Genomic DNA, 23,878 nt, shown 5'->3' on the forward strand with positions numbered 1-23,878 from the left:
TCCCATTTATACTGAGAAATTTGTCAATGACCAGTTCAGAAAAAATATTTTTCTTTTTTCTCCTTAACGGTAACTGCTATAGGACAGTTGCATGTAGATCATGCAACTGTCTTCAAAAATTGTTCTTATATAAGGTTATTTTAAAAGATGAGCCCCAAAGTAGTCGACCTACAGAAATCCATGACGAGGATTTTAGCACCCTGGAGGCTTAACCATCACAAACGGAGCTCGGGATGGCGAAATAACTGGCGTCAGCTCTCATGCGGTTTTTGATGGTTTGAAACGTATTGTCACATTTTGAGGTCACGTTTTGAGGTCTGTTCTTCTTTACTTTTGCGCAACCAAAACGATATATTCATCAGATCGTAATGTATGATGAAAAGTGGATCTTCTACGATAACAAGAGATGTTCAGGGCAAGATATTACAGTTTAAAGTAGACTCATAAAAATGGAAAAAACTTTTAAAGTAGCTTAATACTTTTTTCCTTCAATCACTATTTCTGACTTATCAATTTTTCAAAAGTTGAAGTACTCATATGGTACAATATGGTAGTCCTGATAGGTAGGTAGGTATATACTACACGATCTATTGTATTTGATTGAACCATTACTATTGTGACTGTTATCTTTAAATCAATATCGAAGCAAGAGTGGGAGTATTAATTTCTCACTCCAGTGACTGCCCAGTCAAAGGTGATTTTGATAGTAACCACGATATAAGTGTCCATTGAAAACATTTTTTCCCCACCAGAACAGAAATGCTAGGTATCTCTCGAAGCGCGTTCCGCTAACCAAGTTTGCATCAACAGGATATAATAATAATAAGTTCATTGCCCAGCATCAAAATAACAAGATAATAATAAAAAACCAAATACAAGAGTTTGAAAAACAAAAACACTTTGTATTTGATTGCAAATGGCTTTTGGTTCAGATCGCGAATTCGCATTCGCATCTGCTCTTCCACCAATGCCGAAACTGTATGAAAATAAATAAATAAGGGCTTGAAGAGAAGAAAAGAAGAAAGAAAAAAAAGAGAAGAGAAGGTAATATAAAGATATAGATATATGAATAGCTAAAACCTTTTTCAGGATTCTCGCCGCGGACCTAGTTATTCTGAATGCTGAACGATGCTGTTTAAATCTACTTTTAAAAACAGTTTCTGACATGTTAAAACAATTGTTTTCTCATTTATGGAGATAATTTATTGTGGAGGAGATATTATAGGAAAAAGATCGTTTGAATATTTCCTTTTCATGCAAATTCAGGTTATGGATATCTATTATATAAGACAAATGTTCATATAAGTAGGGTGGATTCCTATATTTGAATATTTAAAGAATATGCATGTTGCATGAAAACGTCTACGACTAAACATATTCAAACACTTCAAATCTGCTAATTGGTGTAAAATTCTGGACCTTCTTCTGATCCCAAATATTAACCTAATACAATACATGTCTGAACATGAATGATAAACAGCGTCACAGTGGTTGAAATGAGATAAAACTAATGAATCACATAGCATTTTCTTGACATCTACATCCAAATATTGTCTATGGGGATATATGAGTTTCAATGATGAATAAGCAATTTTAAGTTTGTAGGTTATATGTTCATGAAATCTTAGTTTATAATCTGAAAACAACCCCAAATTTTTTGAATACGGTCTAAATTGTATCTCAGAGTTTCCCATTTTCAAACTATGGTTTTTACTTCTTTCCTGATGCTATCACTTCCAAAAATAATAGCTACTAATTTGTTTGGATTGATCAGTGGACACTTTTAGAATCGTATTCAAATCAAAATTTATATCGGTTACTGCTTGACCTATATCTGAAGATTTGAAAAATAAATATATTTGAGAATCATCTGCATAAAGGTGATATTTACAAGACTTCATCTTCTTGATAAATGTGGCAGTATAGAGGGTATAGAAAAGTGGGCCTAAAATGCTGCCGTGGGGTACTCATGTTTTAACTTCTCTCCAAGTAAATATCATGAATCTGTACTTTTTGTAATCTATTATCTAGATAAGATGATATCAACATCACTGATGCATCACTGAACCCAAAAAAATGTAATAAAGTACAAAGTATTTTATGATTGATGGTGTCAAATGCTTTTGAATAATCCAACTGAATCGAAATAGTGGCTTTATTTTTATCTATAGCTTCAATTATGTCATCTTAGATATCTAATAATGCTGTTGCACAACTGTAATCTTTCCTAAAACCTGACTATATGGCAAAATATTGTAACGATTGATGAAATAGCGCATTTGAGTTTCCATTACTTTCTCTATAATTTTGGAACATGTCGGAAGAATACTTATTGACCTCAAATCATTAAAATTTTGTGGTTGATTATTTTTTGGTAGGGGTATAATTTTTGCACATTTCCATGCATCAGGAAAATAACATTGACTTATGCACTCGTTTATATGACAGTGTTAGTCGTCCCCTGATGATGGTGACTTTTGGTTAGTTGCAATATCACTTGCTTCCATGATCCACATTAACTGTGAGGTATACTTTGATTACCAACTTCCATTTTCACCAGTGTGATAGTAAACCACTAAAAGGCATGTTTATATTTCCAAGGTCGTGGTTTGTGGGAAATAGTGATAAGTCCCGGAGGAAAATCAATCACGCATAGAAACACATGGATTTTGTTTAATCAAGAATCATTTTAAATAAACATTTTCTATAAAAACCACCGTTCTAGTACTGACGCACTTTGATGCGGATCTAATTTTAGTCATTTTCATCTTACGGCTCATTCTAAGAGGTTCAGCGTTACTCGAACAAGAAAGAGATGTTGAAGATATTAGTGATTGTTGTTTTCGCGAATGTCGTTTTGGGGTGTAAATGGGTGTGTATCGATGATAAACACAGAATCATGAGAGAATATATTGGTAGTGAACAGTTTGAGCTGGATTTTCAGAAGCATGAAATATTCATTCCCCAGACAGATAAGAAAATGCATATTGTGGATAGAGGAAGAAGATTAACGGATAAACCCAGTCTGCCAGGTATAGTTAACTTAGCCTTTTCCACATTGAAATGTTAACTCAAAATTAATATTTTCTTACATTGTTTCATGCAAAAACGTATCACTTTGGCGCTCGGTAAAACTACTACAAAAAAGTGTATTTGAAAGTGAAATTGAAAATGTTTCAATAATAATAATGAACACATTTGGAGCAGGGTTAGCCACTAACACCTGAGGCCTTTGGTGAGTTGTACCATCACTTACCTGAACAACTGGTGAAAAACCGGACCGGCAGCCCAGGCGTACCCGGGAAGGAGAACGTGGTTCTACAGAGCTAACCAGCCGGTAGACCCAAAACTCGGTTCCTGGTAGTCGGAGGGGTCGGATGTAAGGTAGTGGGGCCCATAATGATGGTTTGCCTACCCATGACAACCCTAGCAATGACAACCGACGCTTTGATTGGACGCATGAGCTGAGAGATGGCCTTATGCATTGCTACGAGAGTAGTGAGCCCGCGCAAAGAGGGTACATGGCGAGATTGCATGCTCTGTGGTGTGAAACGCATCCGGAGCATGCCGCATTTTCTGCCCAAAATCTTAGAGATTACGTATCATATCCTCGGCGGCAGGACTATATAGCTCCTTCCCAGCCTGCTAACGAAGTGGTAGAAGTGACAGTTCTACCACCCGTTGGCACGGCTGGAGAGGTGACTCGCATCATACCACCAATGGAGTCAAACAGAACACGCAGGGCGCTTCACAGAATTAGGCCCCTGAAGCCACAAGAACTGGCTTGTTTTCCGCTCGTTTTCCGAATCGGAATGACGAAATCCCGGCCTTGCGATTCGGTAGATTGAACGGCGTGTACACAAGATGGAGGCTAAGATCACGTCGGCGAGACAACACGCGTCTCGTATCCAATGTGTGATGGATTACAGGGCCGCCAACAGGCCTTTCACGCCCGCAGTGCGGCGAATAGCCGCCAAATTACGACGTATTCATCACACTTTAAGTCAAGGCGTACTGTTGACCACCAAACAGCTCTGCCTTGATAGGATACAAATGCTAATGGCTGCTAAGAAGTCACTAGTGAGACTAGCGAGAAGTATCGCGGAAAACATCAGGTCCCGCGAGAAACCTTCTCGCTTATTCCAAGAGCCTTTGCGTGTTGTGGATAATCCGCCGACAGCTGATCTTTCTGGAAGGGCATCTATGAACACTCGCAGCCACTCCAGCCCTAGCGTAGTTCGAAGCATTCGTCAGCACGGATCACTTTCAAAAAGTCCTTGTAGGTTCCAAGAACTTTGCTGCTCCAGTGGGCTGAACAATTATTGGTGGAAAAAACTACCAAGCACCCACCGCCATCTGGCCAGAAGTTCCAACTCATAGCTGGACGGAGAGCACCAGATTCCGGATTGATTTGTCGAGGAGCGGACCGTTCTTATCCGCAAAACGGAGATTTGTCGATTCCTAAGAATTACAGATTGACAACATGCCTAAATTAGTGTTATAAGTTGTTAACGAACATCTTATAAACACAAATACTAACCGCACTTGAGTCGCTGAATTTAAAGAGAAGCTGCAGTTCATCTGGTCAGGCTAGAGTCCAGAGTGGATGACTTTCAGAAGAGATCAAAACTTTTGAAACAACTCAATATTTGTCTTCAATTATATTTAAAAAAAATACACTTACAGTAACTTTCTTTTATAGTTAATTCATAACTGTATTTTTTTCGTCGGTTACTTATGCAGGAACAGTTATTTTTTAACGCATAGGCATTTGAACATCATTTTAATGCCAAAGCGTTGAAAATGTCACTTTTATGTTCGATAAATGTAAGTGAAATTTATGCTTAATATGCTTAATGTATCAATGGAAGAAAAAAAATCCGACCTATGTAACATCCATTATAGACAAGAATATGTATTTGAAATGAATAAATTGATTGATTGATTAATATTTTGTGAACTGGTTTATGAGGAGAAAATTGATTAATATATTGTTTCAATTAGAGGTGAAAGCATTTCAGACCAATCTCTTTGTGAGCAACACCTAGTGTAACAAATTTTCCTATCTTCAATATTTTAATTTTTTTTTCATTTCAGAAAATGGTCCCCGATTACGAATGCCTGCCTTATTTGTAGAACCAAAAGGTAAAACACAAGGGAAATATACTCATTTTGATTTGTGCATTATAAAAACTTTTTTATTTCAGAAAATGGTCCCCGATTACGAATGCCTGCGTTTTCCGTAGAACCAAAAGGTAAAACACAAGGGAAAGGTACTTATTGTGATTTGTGCATTATAAAAACTCTAAACTCATTTTAAACTATATGAAATTATAAATGATAACATGTTTCAGAGGTATGCTCATCTAAAGAATTTCAAAAGAATATGAAAGCAATGTCTAAGAAAGTGAAGTGTAAGCCCAGAGCAACAATTGTAGACATCAAGTACGAAGGAGGTAAGGTAAGACACAGAAATGTTGATCATGACTCTGACACTACTGAGAAAACATGAGTTGTCAATCATAATAATTTCTTATAAAAGACGATGGAACTAATTGTTTTGAAAATAACAAAAGTAGTGTCACTCTTAGCACAATAATTCACAAACTTATTAGTAGAGTATCGTGAAATTTCAACAGTTTTCTTTTGGAGGTTAGTATGGACTGAAACAGCAGTAAGGCTAGCGCCATCTATATGTAAGGCCCGAGACTTAGCCCATGTAGAGTCAATGTCCTATGACGCTTATTATTGTTTCTTGATCCTTTATTTCAAAATAAAAGTCGGCTTTTTATTTCCTTTGAAAATGATGCGTTTTGGCAAAAAAATTAATTCCCATCTTCACATTCGTATTTCAACTATATTTATTTCATAATGATATTTCAGATTATTCAAACATGTTTTTGATTATTTTCAGGTACTCCCAGAAAAAATAAGTACTAAACTGTGTTCGGGCGGCTGTTCTGGTACAAAAACGTGCCTATCAGTAGAAAAGAAAAATATTTCAATGGCTGTAGCAGTTCTTGTTTCTGGAAACTATCAATGTTCCCGTGTCGTGATACCTCAAGACATCAAATGTAAATGTGGATGTGATAAAGAGAACATAAAGTGTTTGCCAAGTCAAGTTTTCGATAAGAAATTTTGCAAATGTAAATGCATCAACGAAGTGAGTGACTTTTTTTTTCTAAGTGTCATTGTAGAATAATTTCTGAACAAAAATGAAAACACTCCCAACTGCAAAGGTTACGATAAAATAGATAAAACTGTTGGCTGCAAATTGGCACAGTGATAGTATGCCTTTCTCTCCACCAAAAGGTCTTCAACTAGGAGTCTGGGAGAGCTTTCAAAATAGTTATTGAATCAATAGGCGATTTGAGAGTTTATGTCCTTGGAAAAGAGGTTTTATGTAATCAGTATAGAATTCGGAGTGGACAAATGTTAAATGGTTCATCTCAACACAGAATTACATTATGGACAAGGAGAGGATGTGCAGCCTGTAGTTCACAGTATTCTTCTTCATCCGGATGCCAAGAAGGACATTTACTCAGCTAATAGTGGTACAACGCCACTCAAATAACCTCAGTAAAGAGGTTACCTCCTGTCAGCACAAACTATACATCGGAACTGACGATAACAAAAAACATTATTGCTTTTTTGGTTTCACCATATAGAACAGTACAAACAGCTGTACAAACTCAAAGAGAAAACTTAGAAATAATACACCTTATTGGGAATTAAACAGTTGTACTTGTACTTTAGTGTGCCTATCTGACTGAGTTGGCATTGAAGTAGTTTTTCTGAAGGCAGCTGCTTGAGCTGTTGGATGACATTTCATAAAAGGCCAACATTGATGTAGGCCTTTTATGAAATGTAGGAGAAGTGCATGAGTCTTCTTAAACCAAATTGAAGAAGGGTTATCAAAGCAACCGTCTTCAAGTCAAGTGGACTGACCAAGAGATTCAGAATGGCCTACTAGAATGGCTATACTCAGATCCAAAGATCCTATTGTTCAACTTGTACTCAAATCCGTTAGCTTTTTCCAGTTTTGGACAATTTGAGTTGAAATGTGAATTGATTGAGCAGATAAGCAATTTATGGTGTGAGAAACTCAAGTGGGTGTATGTCAGTTTTGACAGTGAGACAGTTTTTGATTCTTAAATTTCTTTCATTTCCAAAAATCCTCCATTTCAGGGTTTTGGTTCTGTTAAATCAAAATTAATTAAAATTGTGATTCATCCTCATTTTTTTGTTGGTTCAGTACCTTTCGCACTTTTTTTGTTACTTAACACAAGTCATTTTAATCTGTTATTTACATGTTGTGAGATTTGTCTTGTGTATACCTACTCTACTTCAGCTTGTGTGTGATTGAGCATAGTTGTATGTGAGTAAACGCATATAAGAATGTATGTGTATGCATGTGAGAGCGAATGGGTGAATGCGCGAGTTACCTTTTGAAATGCATTTTCCTTAGCACGGATTCCGAATTTGAGTATATAATTCCATGAAATGTGTTTGTTTTTCAGAAGGAGCATCATCTTTGTCAGAAGAAGATTGCAAATCATGGCAAATTTGTCTGGAATAGAGACAAATGTTTGTGTGAATGCAAATTTCAATACATTTGTACTACTGGGACAGAATGGGATAGAAACCAGTGTAGATGTACCAAAAACAAAAAAGAATCATAGCTGCCATCATATATTGAGTAGCAAAATTTATTCCCAGTATTGGATTTTTTCCTGAACACATACATTCTTTTATTAATGTAACCTTCTAATTTAAAATAAAAAAACTCAAAATATCAGAACTTTTTTTTTGACAATTGAAAAAAGCGTCAATTATTTAACAGATCCTAGTTGGGTAAACAGACAAAATCATCCATAACTCACTAACTGCGAAGTCAATCACACATGATCAAAATCATAATTTTACAGTCGAGTCTCATTTATCGGTTGTTTCAAAAGTTTTGTCCATTTTTATGATTCTGCTTCGAACTGTAATATAATGGCGAATCAAGCTCCATTTGAATCATTGCACTTTTGCCAACGTAAAACAAGTCGATTAATTCAGTCAGCATGAAAATTGTGTGTAATCGGGATTCGATGAAGTCGACGAAGTCTGTTTTTTGCCTGGTCCTTACTGGAGGCAGTATTACTGATGAGAGTGTCATCGAAGGGCTTAAAAAAATGGTAGTCACCCCAGTTGCTGACCTCCATACAGTAACCATAGTCTTTTTTTGGTGGTACTTCAATTTTTCGGGCTGTTTTGGCAGCGCTTTGGTTCAATTTGATTTCGTAGAGAAAAATTGGCTGAAAATTGCGTTATAAACTTTTTTTTCAAAAGAAAAGGAGTGTCTTATGACATTTCGTATGAAAGGTATTTCAATTCTCTCTGTATATACAACGACCTCCACTTTTTTAATTTCGATAACCGGTTGCGGAGTTACTTGATGTTTGAATTTCGAACTATCATATCTCCGCCACTATTTGTTAGATTTTTTTAATTTTTTGAATGAATTTCGAAAAGAGTGAAAGAGAACTAAATCAGTAACATCTGCAATAGATAAGTTTTTTATTTTCAAGGGCATAAAACGATTGCGTTTTAATAACCCCTCGTTTTTATTTATTCTTACAGGCCTGTGGGATCGACCCAACTTTGTACATTATGTTGATAGATGAAGAAAGAATCGAAATTTGTCGCTCGCATTTTATTCAGATATTTAATTTATGGAGCATAAGATAAAAAATCCTCAATATTAATTTATTCCCTGATATAAATAACACTGAAAATTGAAGTACCAATTTGACATTGTCAAACAGTGTTACTTTCAAATGTATTCTGTAAGTCTGACCACCAGAGGGCGATAACGGCACGATGTCAGTATTTAATGTGATTACCAATACCAATATAACTGGGTAGCAATCCACGACTTAAACACTAATAAAAAAGTGCACATTATACTGTTAGACATCTCGAAGGTCTTCGACCGTGTATGGCACGAAGGCCTTCTGCACAAATTAATCGCGATGGACCTGTCTCGGGGCCTGATCCGGTGGATTAGGTATTTCCTGAAAGAGAACATTTCAGGTTAGAGTAGAGGGCTCTCTGTCTGACGACAGAGAGATCCTCGCTGGAGTGCCACAGGGGGCCGTGCTCTCTCCGACGTTGTACTCACTTTACACCAGTGACCTTCCGAGGCCCGAGCATGTAAAAATTCCTTATACGCCGACGACACGGCTCTTCTCTCGTCTTCCATGGGTCGATAGCTCGGCGTCGTCTACATGCATTGGACGACCTCGAGCGCTGGTACCTCGATTGGAAGATCTGAGTAAATCTGGACAAGACTCAGGCGATAATCATGGGAAGATTGCTATCTTATCCGGCCAGAAAAGTGAGAATCTCTGGAAGGAAGATTGACTGGCAAGCGCGGGTAAAGTACCTCGGCCTTCTAATAGACCGTAGGCTCACTTGGAACCCGCATATTATGTACGTCAAATGAAGGATCGAGGGTTGAATTGCAAGTCTGTGCCCCTTGATCAACAGAAACTCAAAAATGAGCTTGAAAAACAAGATTACCATCTACAACACGATGTTCAAGCCTGTCATCATGTATGCTTCAGGCGTCTGGGGAGAAGCGGCTACGTATAATATCTCTATTCTGGAGAGATTGCAAAATAAGTTAATGAGGATGATTGTAAATGCTCCTTGGTTCGTGCGGAATGAAGCCATCCGCAGAGATTTGCAGCTACCTTCCATTCGGCAGTCCATTCAGTCGAGGAATCGGCGAGTTTTTGATAGTGCGGAAACTTACGAAAATCCGTTAGTTAGGGAAGCTATAGATTATGCTGTAGACGACCCCTCCCGATAAGGCCCCGACACTCTGTCCTCATGTCCCCCGTTAACAGACGAATAGATTTTTCATCCATCCCACCCCAGCCAGGTAGGGGTACCCCGTGAAGGGCGGCACTGATTTCTGAGGACTTCATGCCGCCAACATCCCCTCAGTCATGAACCCATTTGTCCTTCTTCGACAAAAACCAGCTGAAAGGGTAAGGGAGCTGGGCTCCAACCTGATTAAATTGAAGACGCTTGGTCGGTAAACTGGGTAGCAGCCGCTGACAAACCAGTAGGTTTTCTAATTTAATTGAATTTCGGCGTACATCCCGTCTTCGATACCGACTGACTAGTTTTCAGGGACTTCTAATTACCCAATTCTGTTGATATCCACATTAAATACTGGCATAGTACTACTATTGTCCTCTGGTGGTCAAGGTAAGTACTAAACATTTTAGGTGACACGAAAATGCCACTTCTGAGGTTCTACCGGCTTTGTATTCTTTGATATTTCATTATCGAGAGTGCCGTGAGTCTGGAGTTTTTGACAAAATATTTTATACGTAAAAAGGGTTCAAGTGATCACATCACAGTAGAAAGCTAAAGGTATTTAGTTTTCTCCGGAACATACAAATTACATAACCCTGCAAGTAACGGAACATAAAATACATCTTCCTGTTCCAAAAATAAGCCAGACAAAGTATTCTTTAATTTATGGAAGTAAAAAGCTACATAATCACATACATTACGAAATTAGGAAGGAAAAAAGCTATAAAAAGTTCAGAAATCTTGTTAAAGATGCCCTTGCAACTAAAGCGTACTACAATATGGATGAATATTACAATGGAACTTTGCTGTGATTTGATATAGGTGTTTTTTTTGTTGTTTATATCAACACCTATACTTTAAATTATATTTTATACTGGGATATATCTTATTTTATTGTCATGACATGTGAACTTGTTCAAATTGTGTATATTTGTTATTTACATCTTTTGAAAGGGACTATATAAACTATTGTCTACAAACTTTGTTAAATTTTATTTTCTATTGTTATAATTTATGTATTAGATGTGAGAACTTAGTTTTGCTCAAATTGTGTTTCTGGGTATTTGTGTTTTTGAATTGTTTCTTTTCTTTTATACTTTGAAGTATAAATACCAAATTTTTCAACAAGCTTTGTCAATAAGATTGTATTTTCTTGGATAATAAAGTATATGTCTATCTATGGCAAATCATAACAAAATCACTAAATAACTGTAAGAAACCACTATCGACATGGGTGAAAAAAAACACGGGCCCTAGAGATTGAATGGGAATTAGTCGGTCATAGTTAGTCAACTCGAGCGAGCCAGGCGAGAGCTTTGTTATTCATTTAGTTGTTTATATCCAGAACGGAAAAGGGTGATGGTTTATTCATTAACATCAATTGTGAATTGATGTATCTTTGGGTAAAATATATTTTTTACGACTATTATATCTGCTTTTCTTATATGACAAAAAAAACCGTTGCATTAGCATCGCTTATGAATTGTTGAATGACGTCAACGGAGATCCAGATTTGCTTAAAATGGTCATAACTGGTGACGAATCATGGGTAGGTATATGTTTATGACCAATCGTCTAATCGCCTAGGAGAGCCAAGACCAAAGAAAGCATGCCAAGTTGAGAAAAATGAAAATTCACTTAATTTTTTTGAACAGACAGCATAGACTTTCAAAATTCTCCCCACCCTCAATAGAATTGAATGGTACACATTTTTTCTGAATGCGTATTTGTTACCATTGACCCGTACTGTATCTGTTGGTTAATGGCTGTACCGGGAAACATTCAGAAAAGGTTTCCTGGCAGGTTGAATTAAAAGACACTTAATGCTTCTCACACATTTATTGAGAAATGGGTGACCAGACAAACTGATGAATTATACAGAGATGACAAAACATAAGCAGGTTTTTGAATATCAGACAAGTATAAAAGGCACCTAAAAGGCATAATCTTAATAGAAATAATACCTGGACATCTACGCTATTTAGAAAAAAGGATCTACAATAATATAAATAAGGAATCAACTATGTTGGGTTAAGTTACGTATAATTAAAAATAATAAATAGAAATAGTAATAACGTTAACTTTGGCTACAATTTAAAATTATTTTTAAGGCTCAAGGAGCTTCAAGAATATATTACTCATAAATTAAAGATAAAATTCAAAACTCAATTACAATAAAAAAAAACATAACACTAAACAATGTAAAAATAGTAGGTACTAAGATGTTTCCGAAAAATTACGTCAACACTTTGAAAACATTGCGACTACAGAAATGCTTTGTAAGTTCGTGACTCAAAGACGATTCATTTATGAAATGTGTAATGAAAAAATAGTTGTTTCCGGATAATGTATTTATTCAAAGGAAATTCATCGCTTCATCAAACAGTTTAAACTTCACTCAAAACAGATATTTTCAGTTTGAAGTTAATCTTTTGAAATTTGACATCAAACAAATACAATCAAATTCAATAATATTAAAAGCTATTCTGAAAATATCTATCACTGCAGCAAAAAGAAGTTTTCCATTTATATTTATAGCTGACCAGTTGGAGATAAATTATGAAATTACTTGATGAAAATTTTCACAATTTTCTCAATGAATTTCATTCAAGGCACCCTTTGCTATATTTTGAATGTTTGCAGGTTTGATTTTTGTCCTTTATTTTCCCTTTTCAATATGCTGTAGTCCATGTTGAAATGTCCATGTTAAAGAGAACAACCATGGTTTCAACATGGACTTCAACATATTACATACAGAAAGTAAAGGATTCCCTGCGGGAATCTCTGAAAATCAATGATGGCAAACATTATTGAACTTGCTGTCATAAAATGTGAATAATTACCATATTTATAAATTATCTGTTTTCCTAGAAATAAAATTGTGTTGTAATTAGTTTTTTAAAAACTACCAGTTTCTTCTGATCAAGTTTTGTAATCACCTACTGTTATATGAAAGACATTGTAGAATAGTTTGATGTACCAATTCTACTGAAGAAGCTAGTATGTAGCGAAACGGGTCTTGAATAAAATTTATTGTGAAAACTGTATAATTATCGTCATGAAAAGCTGGACAGAATGGGGAATGTTCCTCCTGATGAAAGTCAAGTAGTTTTCATAAAAGAGCTCTAAAACAACGCATTTTAATCTTATCATTTCAACCTTTTTCTTTAAAAAATTATTTAAATACTTAAAAAAGAAGGAATGAAATAATGCATTCAACTTTTAAAGGGATTCGTTTCTATTTCACCATTTCGCTACATCGGTCATAGCTAATAAAGGACAATGAATCTGTTACCTGTATGAGACAAACAAAGACGACATATTTCAGAGGCGTGCTGTTCTGTTTACTTATGTTCCGAGTTCCGAGACATTCTGTTTCATATGACATTTTGTGCACCTAACCTATCTTCCTCTATATAAATAAATAACAAAACAACTGTTGTTTATGTGGCTTGTGGAGGTGGTATTGAACTATAATATATATTTTGCCTTAATTGTTGATTTATAAAGATAATTTTCCTTTTTTAAAGTAGGATATCTAGGTACGTATAAATTATTTCAACTTGATATAGGCGCTGTTGCCAATATGTGAATTAGAAACAAATTCTTTTAAAAATTAAAACCTAACATTTGAAACATCAATTTGAATACTTTTCGAAGTGAATTTGAAAAACTCATGAAATAAACTCAACTTTATTTTGTTCAAACTTGCATTTGCTGTAATAACCCAAATTGAGGAACATTCCTCATCAGCATCCGATTAGCCTGCAGGCCCATGCTGAATTTTCAGGGTCATTTGATACCTTCTGAAAATGAATTATTTTCATAGTCCCGGAGTAAAAAATATGTTTTAGGCAAATGCTGTGATAATCATGGAAAAGTGAAAACTCAAGGGGTGAGTAATTCGCCAAAAATTGTTGAACAGCCTACATAAAGTTATATACTAATTATGACTGGATTCTTCCTGACCAAACACAATATAAAAAATATAGTGACAGCAAAATAGGAAAATTTTCATTCTTGAAAAAGCGATCTCTATCTGCAAAGGTGATAAATTTCAGTGAGGCTCATGTAATCATTTATCTGGCCAATAAATTAGTTGACTTACGGGGCAGTAAACTTACAAAGACAACGAACCCGTTGGTTGATCTCACATTTACCGCCAACTAATTTATACGATCTCTTTGATAAGAAAAATTAGTTTCGCGAAAACCATACAGAAATTTTCATTTCATTCCCGAATGTTAAAACTTTTTCTGTCGCATTTTTTGTATTGTGGTTGATCAAGACAACAGTCATAATTGATAACTGAAAGTATGGAAATCGTACAAGAACTGTCAAAGTTGACATTGTCATTGTCTTGCAGTCCATAGACTTTACTGGTGTTTGGGAGTGGTGCTTGCAATGAAGATATTTACTAAGCATGAAAAAAGCTAACAAGCAAAAATAATTAGTTTTTATTACTCGCTTTCAAATTGTTCGATTATTTTAATTTCATGATCAAAATTATTTTGAAAGTTGATAGTTATTTCAGGCAAGCATTTTAACTTGTGGTAGCATCAGGATGCGAAGGACCTTTCAACAGATTATATTTTTCATTACACATTTTACTATCAAAATGCGTACTTCTCGGATTATCAAACGTCACATCTAATGGTATAAATGACGAGTGTTAGAGAGTTAAGAAGTCATGTAATTCATCATCATGACAATCTGCAAATTCAAGCCAAGGTAGGACAAAAGGCAAGCAACTTCCAAAGGAACAAATTGCACATCAACAAAGAATTAGAATAGAATGAGTATATAGATAGTTTATAGAGAAAAAAAGTTCTGAAACAAACAGATATTCATTTTAATTCAAGTAGAAATTATTCTTTCTTGACGGGTTTTGAATATACTGAAACAACAGCACAGATATAAAATCCAATTACCAGGATAGTTGCTTCAGAAGACTTGTTCGAGTTGAGGGAAGACTGCGATAGTAAAAAAATTATTCACATTTCAAATTGTATCTATGATTACTCGATTACATCTATTTTCAGGCGCTCCTTATGACGCATCTTGACACCCTTATGACGCATCTTGACACCCTTATGACGCATTTCGGCGCCCCGGGCAGCCGCAGCGCGCACTTCGGAAATCACTGGTGAACGAAGAATCATATTTCACTCTGAAAAAATATAAATTCACGCCAAACTATGTGGGGAAGAACAGGAGGAATGCTCGAGAGTTCTCAACGGTATTTTTTAGGTTATTCACAATTCAGAAACATTTTCCTGCTTTGATTCCGTCGTTAATTTGTAAAGGAAATATGGAACTGTTTCTATTTGAGACACCCTCATGTAATTTATATGCCCCGGGTTCAGATTTATGTTGATGATTCACAGCTTCTTGCCTGATGATGTGACTGAAGAATAATACGAGAAATATGTACAAAGTATCCCTACATCAATAAATATAAAAGATCTGATAGAGACGACATTGACAAAACACAACTACAACTATAAAAGCACACACCATTTATACCAGCGTAGACTATTGACTAATTATAAATATTCTTTTTTTGTGTTAAATATATAATCTCTATATTCTATACAACATTATTGATAACTAACTTTTATATAATACAAATGTTCCCTTTACTTTTTCGCAACAATATGTATATGTATCAAATTTAGACGACTAAAATTTATTTTTGGGTTCTTTATTAATTTTTTTGGAAAATGTTAACCTAACTTTTGTGATATAAAATGCTGTCATTGTCGGAACCCCGAAGTCTTATGATTTTTTGTTTTTGATTATTTAGAAACATCAATAAAATTCTTGTACCCGTCGGTACTAAAAAAATGACTTGATTAAAACAGTAAAATAAAATGATATATTCAACAAATAACAAAATAAATAAAAAAAAGGGACTTATGTGGGATTTTTCATGATTCTTTTCTGCCTGAAGTCGTACACCCTTCGACAGAAGAATACCATGTCTGGTGATATTTGGCTAGGTGGAGGTTGCCTGTGACTCCTGGGATACGGTTCTGGATTGGGAATGCACGGTAACGGTTCTTCTATGCCTGCTTCAACCCTTCTATATCTTTTGCGGTACCTTCAAAAATATTTTGAATAATTAATAACAGCAAATATAGTCAGATCGATTCAACAAAAAAATGGATGATAAATGGTTTCTGAAAGAACATAAACTTCTAAACCAGCAAAGTATCAATTCAGGATACAGAGCTATGACACATATTTGACTTATTTTTTGTTCCTATTTCTGTGAATCTAATACTGCCATTGTAAACATAATTATCATTTACGAAATTTTCTTCATTTAAAACACCGACTTGTATAGTGGAATGCGGCGTCGAGAAAAGTATTGCATTTCTGGTGATTGTAAAAAGTGCTCGTTTCGATTTTATTTCACACCAGAGGTGGTTTCAGTTTTAACTTTTAGTCATTTTATAGTTATAAAAAAATAGTCTGTGTGTAGCTATGAACGCATGTAAGAAGTTATACTTCTCTGATATAACAAGATAAACATCTTTCTAAACATTTTATCCTTCTACGTTTGTAGAAAAAAAATACACTTATAATAGAAAAAAATGCATTTAATACATTGAAAGAATTATTATAAAGCACTATCTAGTGAAATAAAGTTTATTCAAATATAAAAAAATATTTCTATATAATTGACCTCATTAAGTGATGCGACTCCTTGGTTACCAACTGCGTTAAAATAATGACACATTGACATCTGCTAATAACCTATCTTTCTGAGTTCCTTCTGCATTTTCATTTTTGGTAAATGAGAAACTGATTTCCAGAATATGTCTGAAAAGAGATTTCCAGTCGTCCTATATGAAGTTAGGGCTCCAGAATGAAGAATCAGCTATGAAGAAATATAAGATGGTCTGTCCCAAAAATGAAAATACAGAAGGAACTCAAAAAGATAGGTTACTCATTCATTAGCAAACGCCAAATGTCATTATTTTACCGCAGTTGGCAACCATGGGATCGCATCATTCAATAAGGTCAATGCACGATTCCAGTACCCCTTTTCAGTGTTGCCACTATAAAATTTTCGGGTCTAAATCGAGTGACATTTTCTAGGCCTTTTTTGGAATAATTAAAAGTCGGAACAGATAAAATTTTCAATTTTATAGATTTCTGGACGTTCCCGGATATATAAATCGAAGTATTAAAGTTGATATGGACAAAAATAAAAAATCCTAGGGAATTTTAAGTTTCTACGTTGTTTAATCGCGGTAATCCTGTCATTTTACCGTCACATGTCATATACCATATGAAATTTTATTGTTGTATTCACTTATTGTTTATTGTATTCAGTAGAACAGGATCGTTCTGATAGAAAAAGTGTAACCATCTTTAGAGTTCTGCAACTGAATAGTCTTCAATCAATAAATTGTCATTCAATAGGGCACCTGGAACATCCTCTGGTAATGATAATGGTATGGAAAAAGATATACAACACCTACAGAATACACTATCAAAACGTAACTACTCGACAAAAACAAACTGAACACTGAAATGCTATGTTACATATATAGGTTACAGGTTTCGAACAATTAAACAATCTAAAAAGTGAAATTCCCTAGGATTTTTTATTTTTGTCCATTTCAACTTCAATACTTCGATGCATATATCCGGGAACATCCAGGAATCTATAAAATTACAAATTATATCTGTTCCGACAAGAATTATTCCAAAAAAGGCCTAGAAAATGTCAGTCGATTCAGGCCTGGAAATTTTATAATGGCAACACTGAATAGCGGTACTGGAATCGTCTAGTAAAAAACATTTGAATAATTATCGTGAATACAGTTGCCAGTTCTCACGCAAACATACATAGACATGTCTTTACTCTTATTGTGTTGGATTTTTTAAAAATTACATTGTTGACAAGCTAACTTGTAGTATTTTTATAAATGAAAAGTGAATGAGAACATTTAGCATTGCCTCGAGCAAGACAGCTGCGCCCCTAGACGAAGCTTCTGTTCACTATGGTCAGGAGGAGTCTGGCCAAATGCGCTCGACTGAGAAGCAACAGCCATATAAATTAAAGAAGAAGCTAACTTCAGTGTGTTCGTTTTTCGTGACAGTGTACGCGCGCGCATCGCATCCTAACGCTCCAAAAACAGCATAACTTCAAAAATATTTGATATTGAGAAAAAATTATATGGTTGAATTCAAATATTTCAAAAACTCAAATTCTGTCATTTTCAGTTCCTCTTTTGTCCGAATCTGCGGTAAAAAGATGTATCTAATAAGAAGTATGAAAATTTGACTGATGAAATGAGGCAAATGTTCAAATTTCGCGACTACATCCATTCAATTAGTGATTTGATTTTTTTATGTTTGTACACTCGTCTCCAATATATGTTCACAGTTTCAGCTGTTTAGCATGTATAATTTGTAGGTGAGGAAAGATGTAAGTGTTTTGCGTGTTCGGCGATTTTCTGCTATCGAAAAAATGGATCAAAGAATTTGCTTCGAATTTTGTGTGAAAAAATTGGAATTGAGTGCTCAAATAACACTTTAAATGTTGACAGTGGCATACGGTGATTGTACTCTGAGCCAGATTTTTTTTTTACAAGTGGTACAAGCTTTTTACAGGAAGTTGAGAAGATTTGAATGACGACGCTCGCACTGGGCGCACTAGCACATCAACAACCGATGAACACGTTGAGTTAGTGAAGAAAATTGTTATAGAGAATTGTCGAATAACTATTAGAGAAGTTGCTGTAGGTCCGCATATCGGTTGGCTCATACCATGCAATTTTTTCGGAAATTTTGGGCATGAAGCGTGTGGCTGAATTTTAACAAAAAAACCGTCGCATTAGCATCGCTCAGGAATGACGTCAACGGTGATTCAGATTTGCTTGAAAGGGTCATAACTGGTGACGAATCATATGAATACTATTGTGATTAGGAACCTTTTTGATCATTGAAAGTTTGGCCTAATCAAATCCAGAAGAAATGTAACTGTGCTTTTCTCACCTGCAATATTCATTGAATGTCAGCACATAGCACTTGTCATCAATGCAAGCCACGCTGTTTGAATCCTTATGTCTGGAAGCGAAAACCTCATCAGGCTGGTCTGTTGGTAACCTCCCTTGCTCTGTGTGTTCCGGCCGATAATACCACAGCAGCGACATCATCATTTCACCTACAGACAGTTTTGTGAGTTCGTAAGTGTACAAATCGATAACGTTGAAAACAAGCTTACCGTCTTCTGGATTTTCCCAGAGTGAGGCGATCTTTGCCACGAATGGTAGGTCGTTCTTTCTTGGCCCAGCTTTCAAAAGAACACAATCCCTGGGAACGATTTTATCTCCTGCCTTGTGTCTCATAGCTGGATAACATTTTCTGATTAGTGTTGTCTCGTCGCTCTGAAAAAAAATTCAACAATTTGATTTGAGATATTGTATGATTGGGACCTGAACGCTTCTACATTGACAGAATGTCAATGACAAGGCAATTTTTCGGGTTTTTTGGTCGTGGTCCGCAGATTTCGTGCCTTTAGCTTCGTCTACTACTGCGGAAGGCATTATCAAAGGCAATGAGGTAACGGTTAAAGTGCTTGAGTGTACCGCAGAAGTAGACGAAACGTCAGGCATAAAAACCTGCAGAACACAGTCAAAAACCCGGAAAATAGCTTTGACACAATTATTTCCAGCCGTAAAAGTCGTAATTTGTTCTGGTCCAACTAATTCTTCATGGATCTGCGGGCCGCAATTTGACCACCATGGATCTAGTCCTTTTGAATCAAATACTGACACCTAATGTTAATAATTAGAAAAATGAACAGGCCTTTTCGATATAGCATAATATACCCAATTTTTAACATCTTCAACAAGAACATAGATCACTGATTATTTTCTTTGGAACAGTTATACAGATTATTTCCTACCTATGTTACGAAACTTCAGTGGGTGATTCATTAGGTCGTTTCAAGAAAAAAGTTCCAATGAACATATGTTCAGAGTTGCTTCGTGTCTGATATACAGGGCGTTGAAGTTAAAAAAAAACAGTATTTATAAAATATCATACTTAAATATCCTTACACCCATTTCGTTGAAATTTGCTAGTTATTTGAAGTAATAAGGCGCTTATTTAGCCAGAACTAGATTGGAATTATTAGGTCCAGTGGCGTCCCCGTGGGCACCACAGTCGACAATATTGAGAAAAAAAGAGAAACGCCACTGACTTTTTGTGTAGTATTTTTTTCATACCAAGCATCGTCTTCAAGAAAAAAAGATCAATTTTGAAAACTGACACTGACACGTTCAAAAATACCTAGAGTATTCCTTATGACATTACAATTGCCAATTATTCGATTCCTCAAGTCATTCACAAATCAAATCAAATTTTATTAAATCCGTTTTCCTATTATACAATGGATTGGACATTATAAACAAGACCCTTCAGATAATCCCAAAAATAGAAATCTAGAGGATTCATATCAAGACTGCGAGCTGGACATTTTTGAGGTCCGGTACGTCCAATCCAGCGATTAGGGTAGGTGATCTCGAGATGCTAATGAGCAAAAACACTAAAAGGAGCTGGAGCCCTGTCGCGCATAAACCACATGTTGCCTCTTAGAAGTACCGGTACTTCTTCTAACAAAATGGGTAAATGATCTCGCAAAAAGTCCGTGTAGTAAGTATTCACCTGTTAATCTTGCTGGTACCAATTTGGTAGTTACCGAGCATTCCTACTCAAATGTTCAGCGAAAGTTTTTGCTGAAAATGGGGATTTTCGTTGACTCAAAAATGGTCATAGCGAAAGTTCATAACAGCATCTCGTGAAAAATTTGCTTCGTTCGTAAATAAAATATTTGGTAAGAATTTATTATTGTGTGACATCGTATGAATCAACCACCTGCAAAACATTAATTTTGGGTGAAAATCCCGAGGCATTAGAACTTGGACCTGCTGTATGTGATATAAGATAAGAACTCATTATTTCTTGTGAAATTGAAACGATAATAATCGTTTAAGTTTTGTGGAAGGTATGTTTATGAAAATTCATCGTTACAGAGCCCTGAAGAAGAATTTAATCATATTCGAAACGTCGGCAATAAAACAATTGTTTTTAAGAAAAAGTTGATCCTGTTACCCAATCAAACTTTTTTCAGAAAATATTAGTAACATCAATATTCTTCTGATAATTTGACTGAAAATTTTCAAACCTTTCACAATATGGAAAACTAAAAAATCTGCTGGAGTGTTATAAAGGGTATGCTGCAAAATTACTGTATAATGTAAACCACTGAAGAGTCTGAATCAGTCAGTAACTTGTCATATTCATAAATATTCTACTCACGTTTATGAATACTTTCGCGTCGTAAGGTTCACCCTCCCAAATCCATCCATTGGACCATCTCGGTGATTGTAATGACCTCCTGGGTAACTTAGAGATGACCTGTGGAATGACCTCTTCTTTGCACTTAGATTTTCTTCTGTTAGCTCCAACTTTTTTGTTAATTTCACCTCTCACTTTACTTGCCGCGATTTTGTTATTCGAACTCTTCTTATTCACAACAGCCTCTTTCGCTGATTTGCCACATCTCTCCACAGGTTTCACGACACCAATATCTTCTGTTGTCCTAATCGAGCCTTCACTAACGACACTTTCGATTATCCTTTCGACGTTATTTTTCGCGAACAGATTGTCCAGTACTGCTGGAGCTGATTTGGTGACGGCACCTTTAGAATTGACTTTGGGTTTTTTGCTGGCTTTGATTTTGGGATGTTCTTTAGTTTCATCGGTGAGGATTTTTTCTTTTGATTTAGATGCAAAGTTGTTCATCATGAGCGGTTTGGACAGTCTGGGGCGCTTTGCTACCACTTCCTTAATTTCACTTTGCTTCCTCTTAACCAGGTTGCTGTCCTTGATTTTCGTTCTTGTTTGCACCTGTCCCGTTGGTGTTTCTTCGATTAGTCTTCGCTTACCATTATGAATCCTAACAGCGTTGGATTCCTTTTTTATCAAACACTTGTAGGAACCAAGTTTCTGTTTCTTGGTGGAAGGAGGCGCGACTTCTGAATCAGGTACTTTTTCTTTAGACATTGAGAGTGTTCTTTTCATATTTTTAACTTTCACGTTTTCTGCCACCGTGCTGATCACCGGTTGCAGGACTTCCTCCTCATCTTTCTGCAATGCTGCATCATTCTTCCCGTCTCTTTCCAAATCATCGCGATCTTGTTCTTCCTTTAGTTCTATTGGCGGGATCAACTGTGGTTCCTCTTTCTCGGGTTCCTCGATTTTGGGGCAGGGTAATGACAAAACTTCTGGGACTGGTTTCGTGTCTTCATCAGACGTACAGATCTCTTTCTTTTGCTCTACGAGTTCTTTCTCCTGCGGACTTTCTATCTCTCTCTTAACTGCACCCACGTAGTTCTGGGTGGGGTTGCACATCAATAACATGGTGTTTTGCATGTTGGCTGCTATGTTGTTTCTTACCATGGCTTTTCCGACTCTAGCTTTCCTTTTCTTCTCGATTTTGCAGTCTTCCAGCACTATCGGGGAGCGAGATTCTTGTTTTGTGGGTGGCGGAGGAGGTTGATAGGTGGCACCTGCAGGCGAAGCCGAGGGAGGTGGAGGCATTCCCGCAGAACCTCTGGCCGGGCTTGGAGGACCGGTGGCGCTGGTTGGTTCGAAGGGTAGAGCCAAGGCGACTGGTGGTAATGGCATCAAATCTTTCGAGATGGAAGAGATGTTAGACCTCTTACCATCACCAGTAAGAGGCCCAGTAAGTACGTTTTTTGGACACGACTGCATTGGACAAGGGCAATTCTGATATGTGGCATCTGGAAATGAGAGGAAAGCTTTGGAGAATTTTCTTAAAAGGTCGTATAAAAATAATGTTTCTATCAATTCAATGAAGAAGAGGTTTTCAGTGTTAATAAATAAAAAGGACAATTGGCAGAAACTGTAGAGAAACAATAAAAATGATAGGTTGGGCCGTGCATCATTGATGATGTTATTATTAAAAAAAAATCAGCGATATATTTAGAATAGAATATCCTTTATTCGCCATAGAAAAATACAATAGTGTTATAAGGTTTTGTCAAATATCACATACCATAATAATACCATAAAAACACTAAATGAATAAAAAAAACAAATAAGGAAATGAGATGTGAACAATTTCAATATAAATATCACTGTCTACGTAGATTGTAAATTCAAAATATTAGTTGGTGTTGAAGTCAAATGATAAGAATTCGTCGATACTATAAAACTTTCACATATAGTCGGTGGGCATACTTGAAGACTGGCTATAAATCAATTTATAGCCAGTCTTCAAGTATGCCCAATGACTATATGTGAAAGTTTTCTTTCCTTATACGAGGAATTGGGCAAATTTCGGATATGCAGTTGGTTACCTCGTTCACAGGCAGATGGGGCGACGACAAACCTGTTGTTTGTTGTATGCTTCAGCATAGTTCGAGGAACGATACTCTGACGGAATTCAATTTTCAATTATCGGAAATCATCGAGTTTATGTTGATGATATACACTACCTTGCACTGACGAGTGGCCAAACAGCCCAAAACCCGTCTGCAAGACTGTTCTAATAATTGAAAATCTATTGCGGCAGTTGTACCGCCAACAGCATATGCAGGAATAACTTCTGTGAAGAATCCTGCACTGACACCTGTCGGATATAATCCAACGCCTTTCGTGGTATTAGCCAGGGGAGTAGTTGTTTTCTTATAGGTGTCAGTCCATTAACCTACTGTGTAGGGTGTTGAGACTGGCCTGAACAAATTGTTCTTAGATAATTTGATACTATAAAAAGCGTTTTCCAGGGGACATAAAAAGTGAATGATAAACAGTGATAATGGTTTCAATAGATGAGATGCCCATTAAACTTCTTATAATATAAATGCTGGTTGCCAATTTTTTGCAAACAAAATCTGCATGTTTTTCCCAAGGGAGCTTTGGATCCATTTGGAATCCAAGAAATTTAATCGAT

General features: G+C 36.0%; 2 protein-coding genes across 7 annotated transcripts in view; one reads left to right on the forward strand and one right to left on the reverse strand.

Moving 5' to 3' along the window:
- Nucleotides 1-1,990: 1,990 nt before the first annotated feature.
- LOC111513292 (uncharacterized) lies at nt 1,991-7,801 on the forward strand. 6 transcript variants are annotated; one of them, XM_023169492.2, is made up of 6 exons: nt 2,551-3,032; nt 5,098-5,145; nt 5,208-5,273; nt 5,355-5,461; nt 5,915-6,163; nt 7,521-7,801. In XM_023169492.2, the coding sequence occupies exons 1-6, from the start codon at nt 2,816-2,818 to the stop codon at nt 7,680-7,682; spliced, it is 849 nt and encodes a 282-aa protein (XP_023025260.2). In that variant the 5' UTR covers nt 2,551-2,815; the 3' UTR covers nt 7,683-7,801. The 6 variants fall into 6 exon arrangements, with proteins under 6 accessions (XP_023025287.2, XP_074039445.1, XP_023025260.2 ...); XM_023169500.2 differs by having other exon boundaries at nt 2,555-3,032; nt 5,208-5,255; XM_023169519.2 differs by lacking the exon at nt 7,521-7,801 and having other exon boundaries at nt 1,991-3,032; nt 5,355-5,456; nt 5,915-6,091.
- A 3,899-nt stretch (nt 7,802-11,700) lies between these two features.
- The window catches only part of Hers (Histone gene-specific Epigenetic Repressor in late S phase), a 266,285-nt gene continuing 254,107 nt past the window's right edge, over nt 11,701-23,878 (reverse strand). The window contains exons 8-11 of the mRNA XM_074183198.1: nt 21,220-22,706; nt 19,121-19,283; nt 18,892-19,060; nt 11,701-15,979 (exon numbers count right to left, since the gene is read on the reverse strand). Coding sequence (XP_074039299.1) covers nt 15,793-15,979; nt 18,892-19,060; nt 19,121-19,283; nt 21,220-22,706 — 2,006 coding nt within the window. The 3' untranslated portion in view covers nt 11,701-15,792. The remainder of the gene's footprint in view (nt 15,980-18,891; nt 19,061-19,120; nt 19,284-21,219; nt 22,707-23,878) is intronic.

Source organism: Leptinotarsa decemlineata, unplaced genomic scaffold (genome assembly GCF_025532065.1).
Source record: "Leptinotarsa decemlineata unplaced genomic scaffold, Ldec_3_MD MMD2_tig00026336_RagTag_RagTag, whole genome shotgun sequence".
Taxonomy (NCBI): domain Eukaryota; kingdom Metazoa; phylum Arthropoda; class Insecta; order Coleoptera; family Chrysomelidae; genus Leptinotarsa; species Leptinotarsa decemlineata.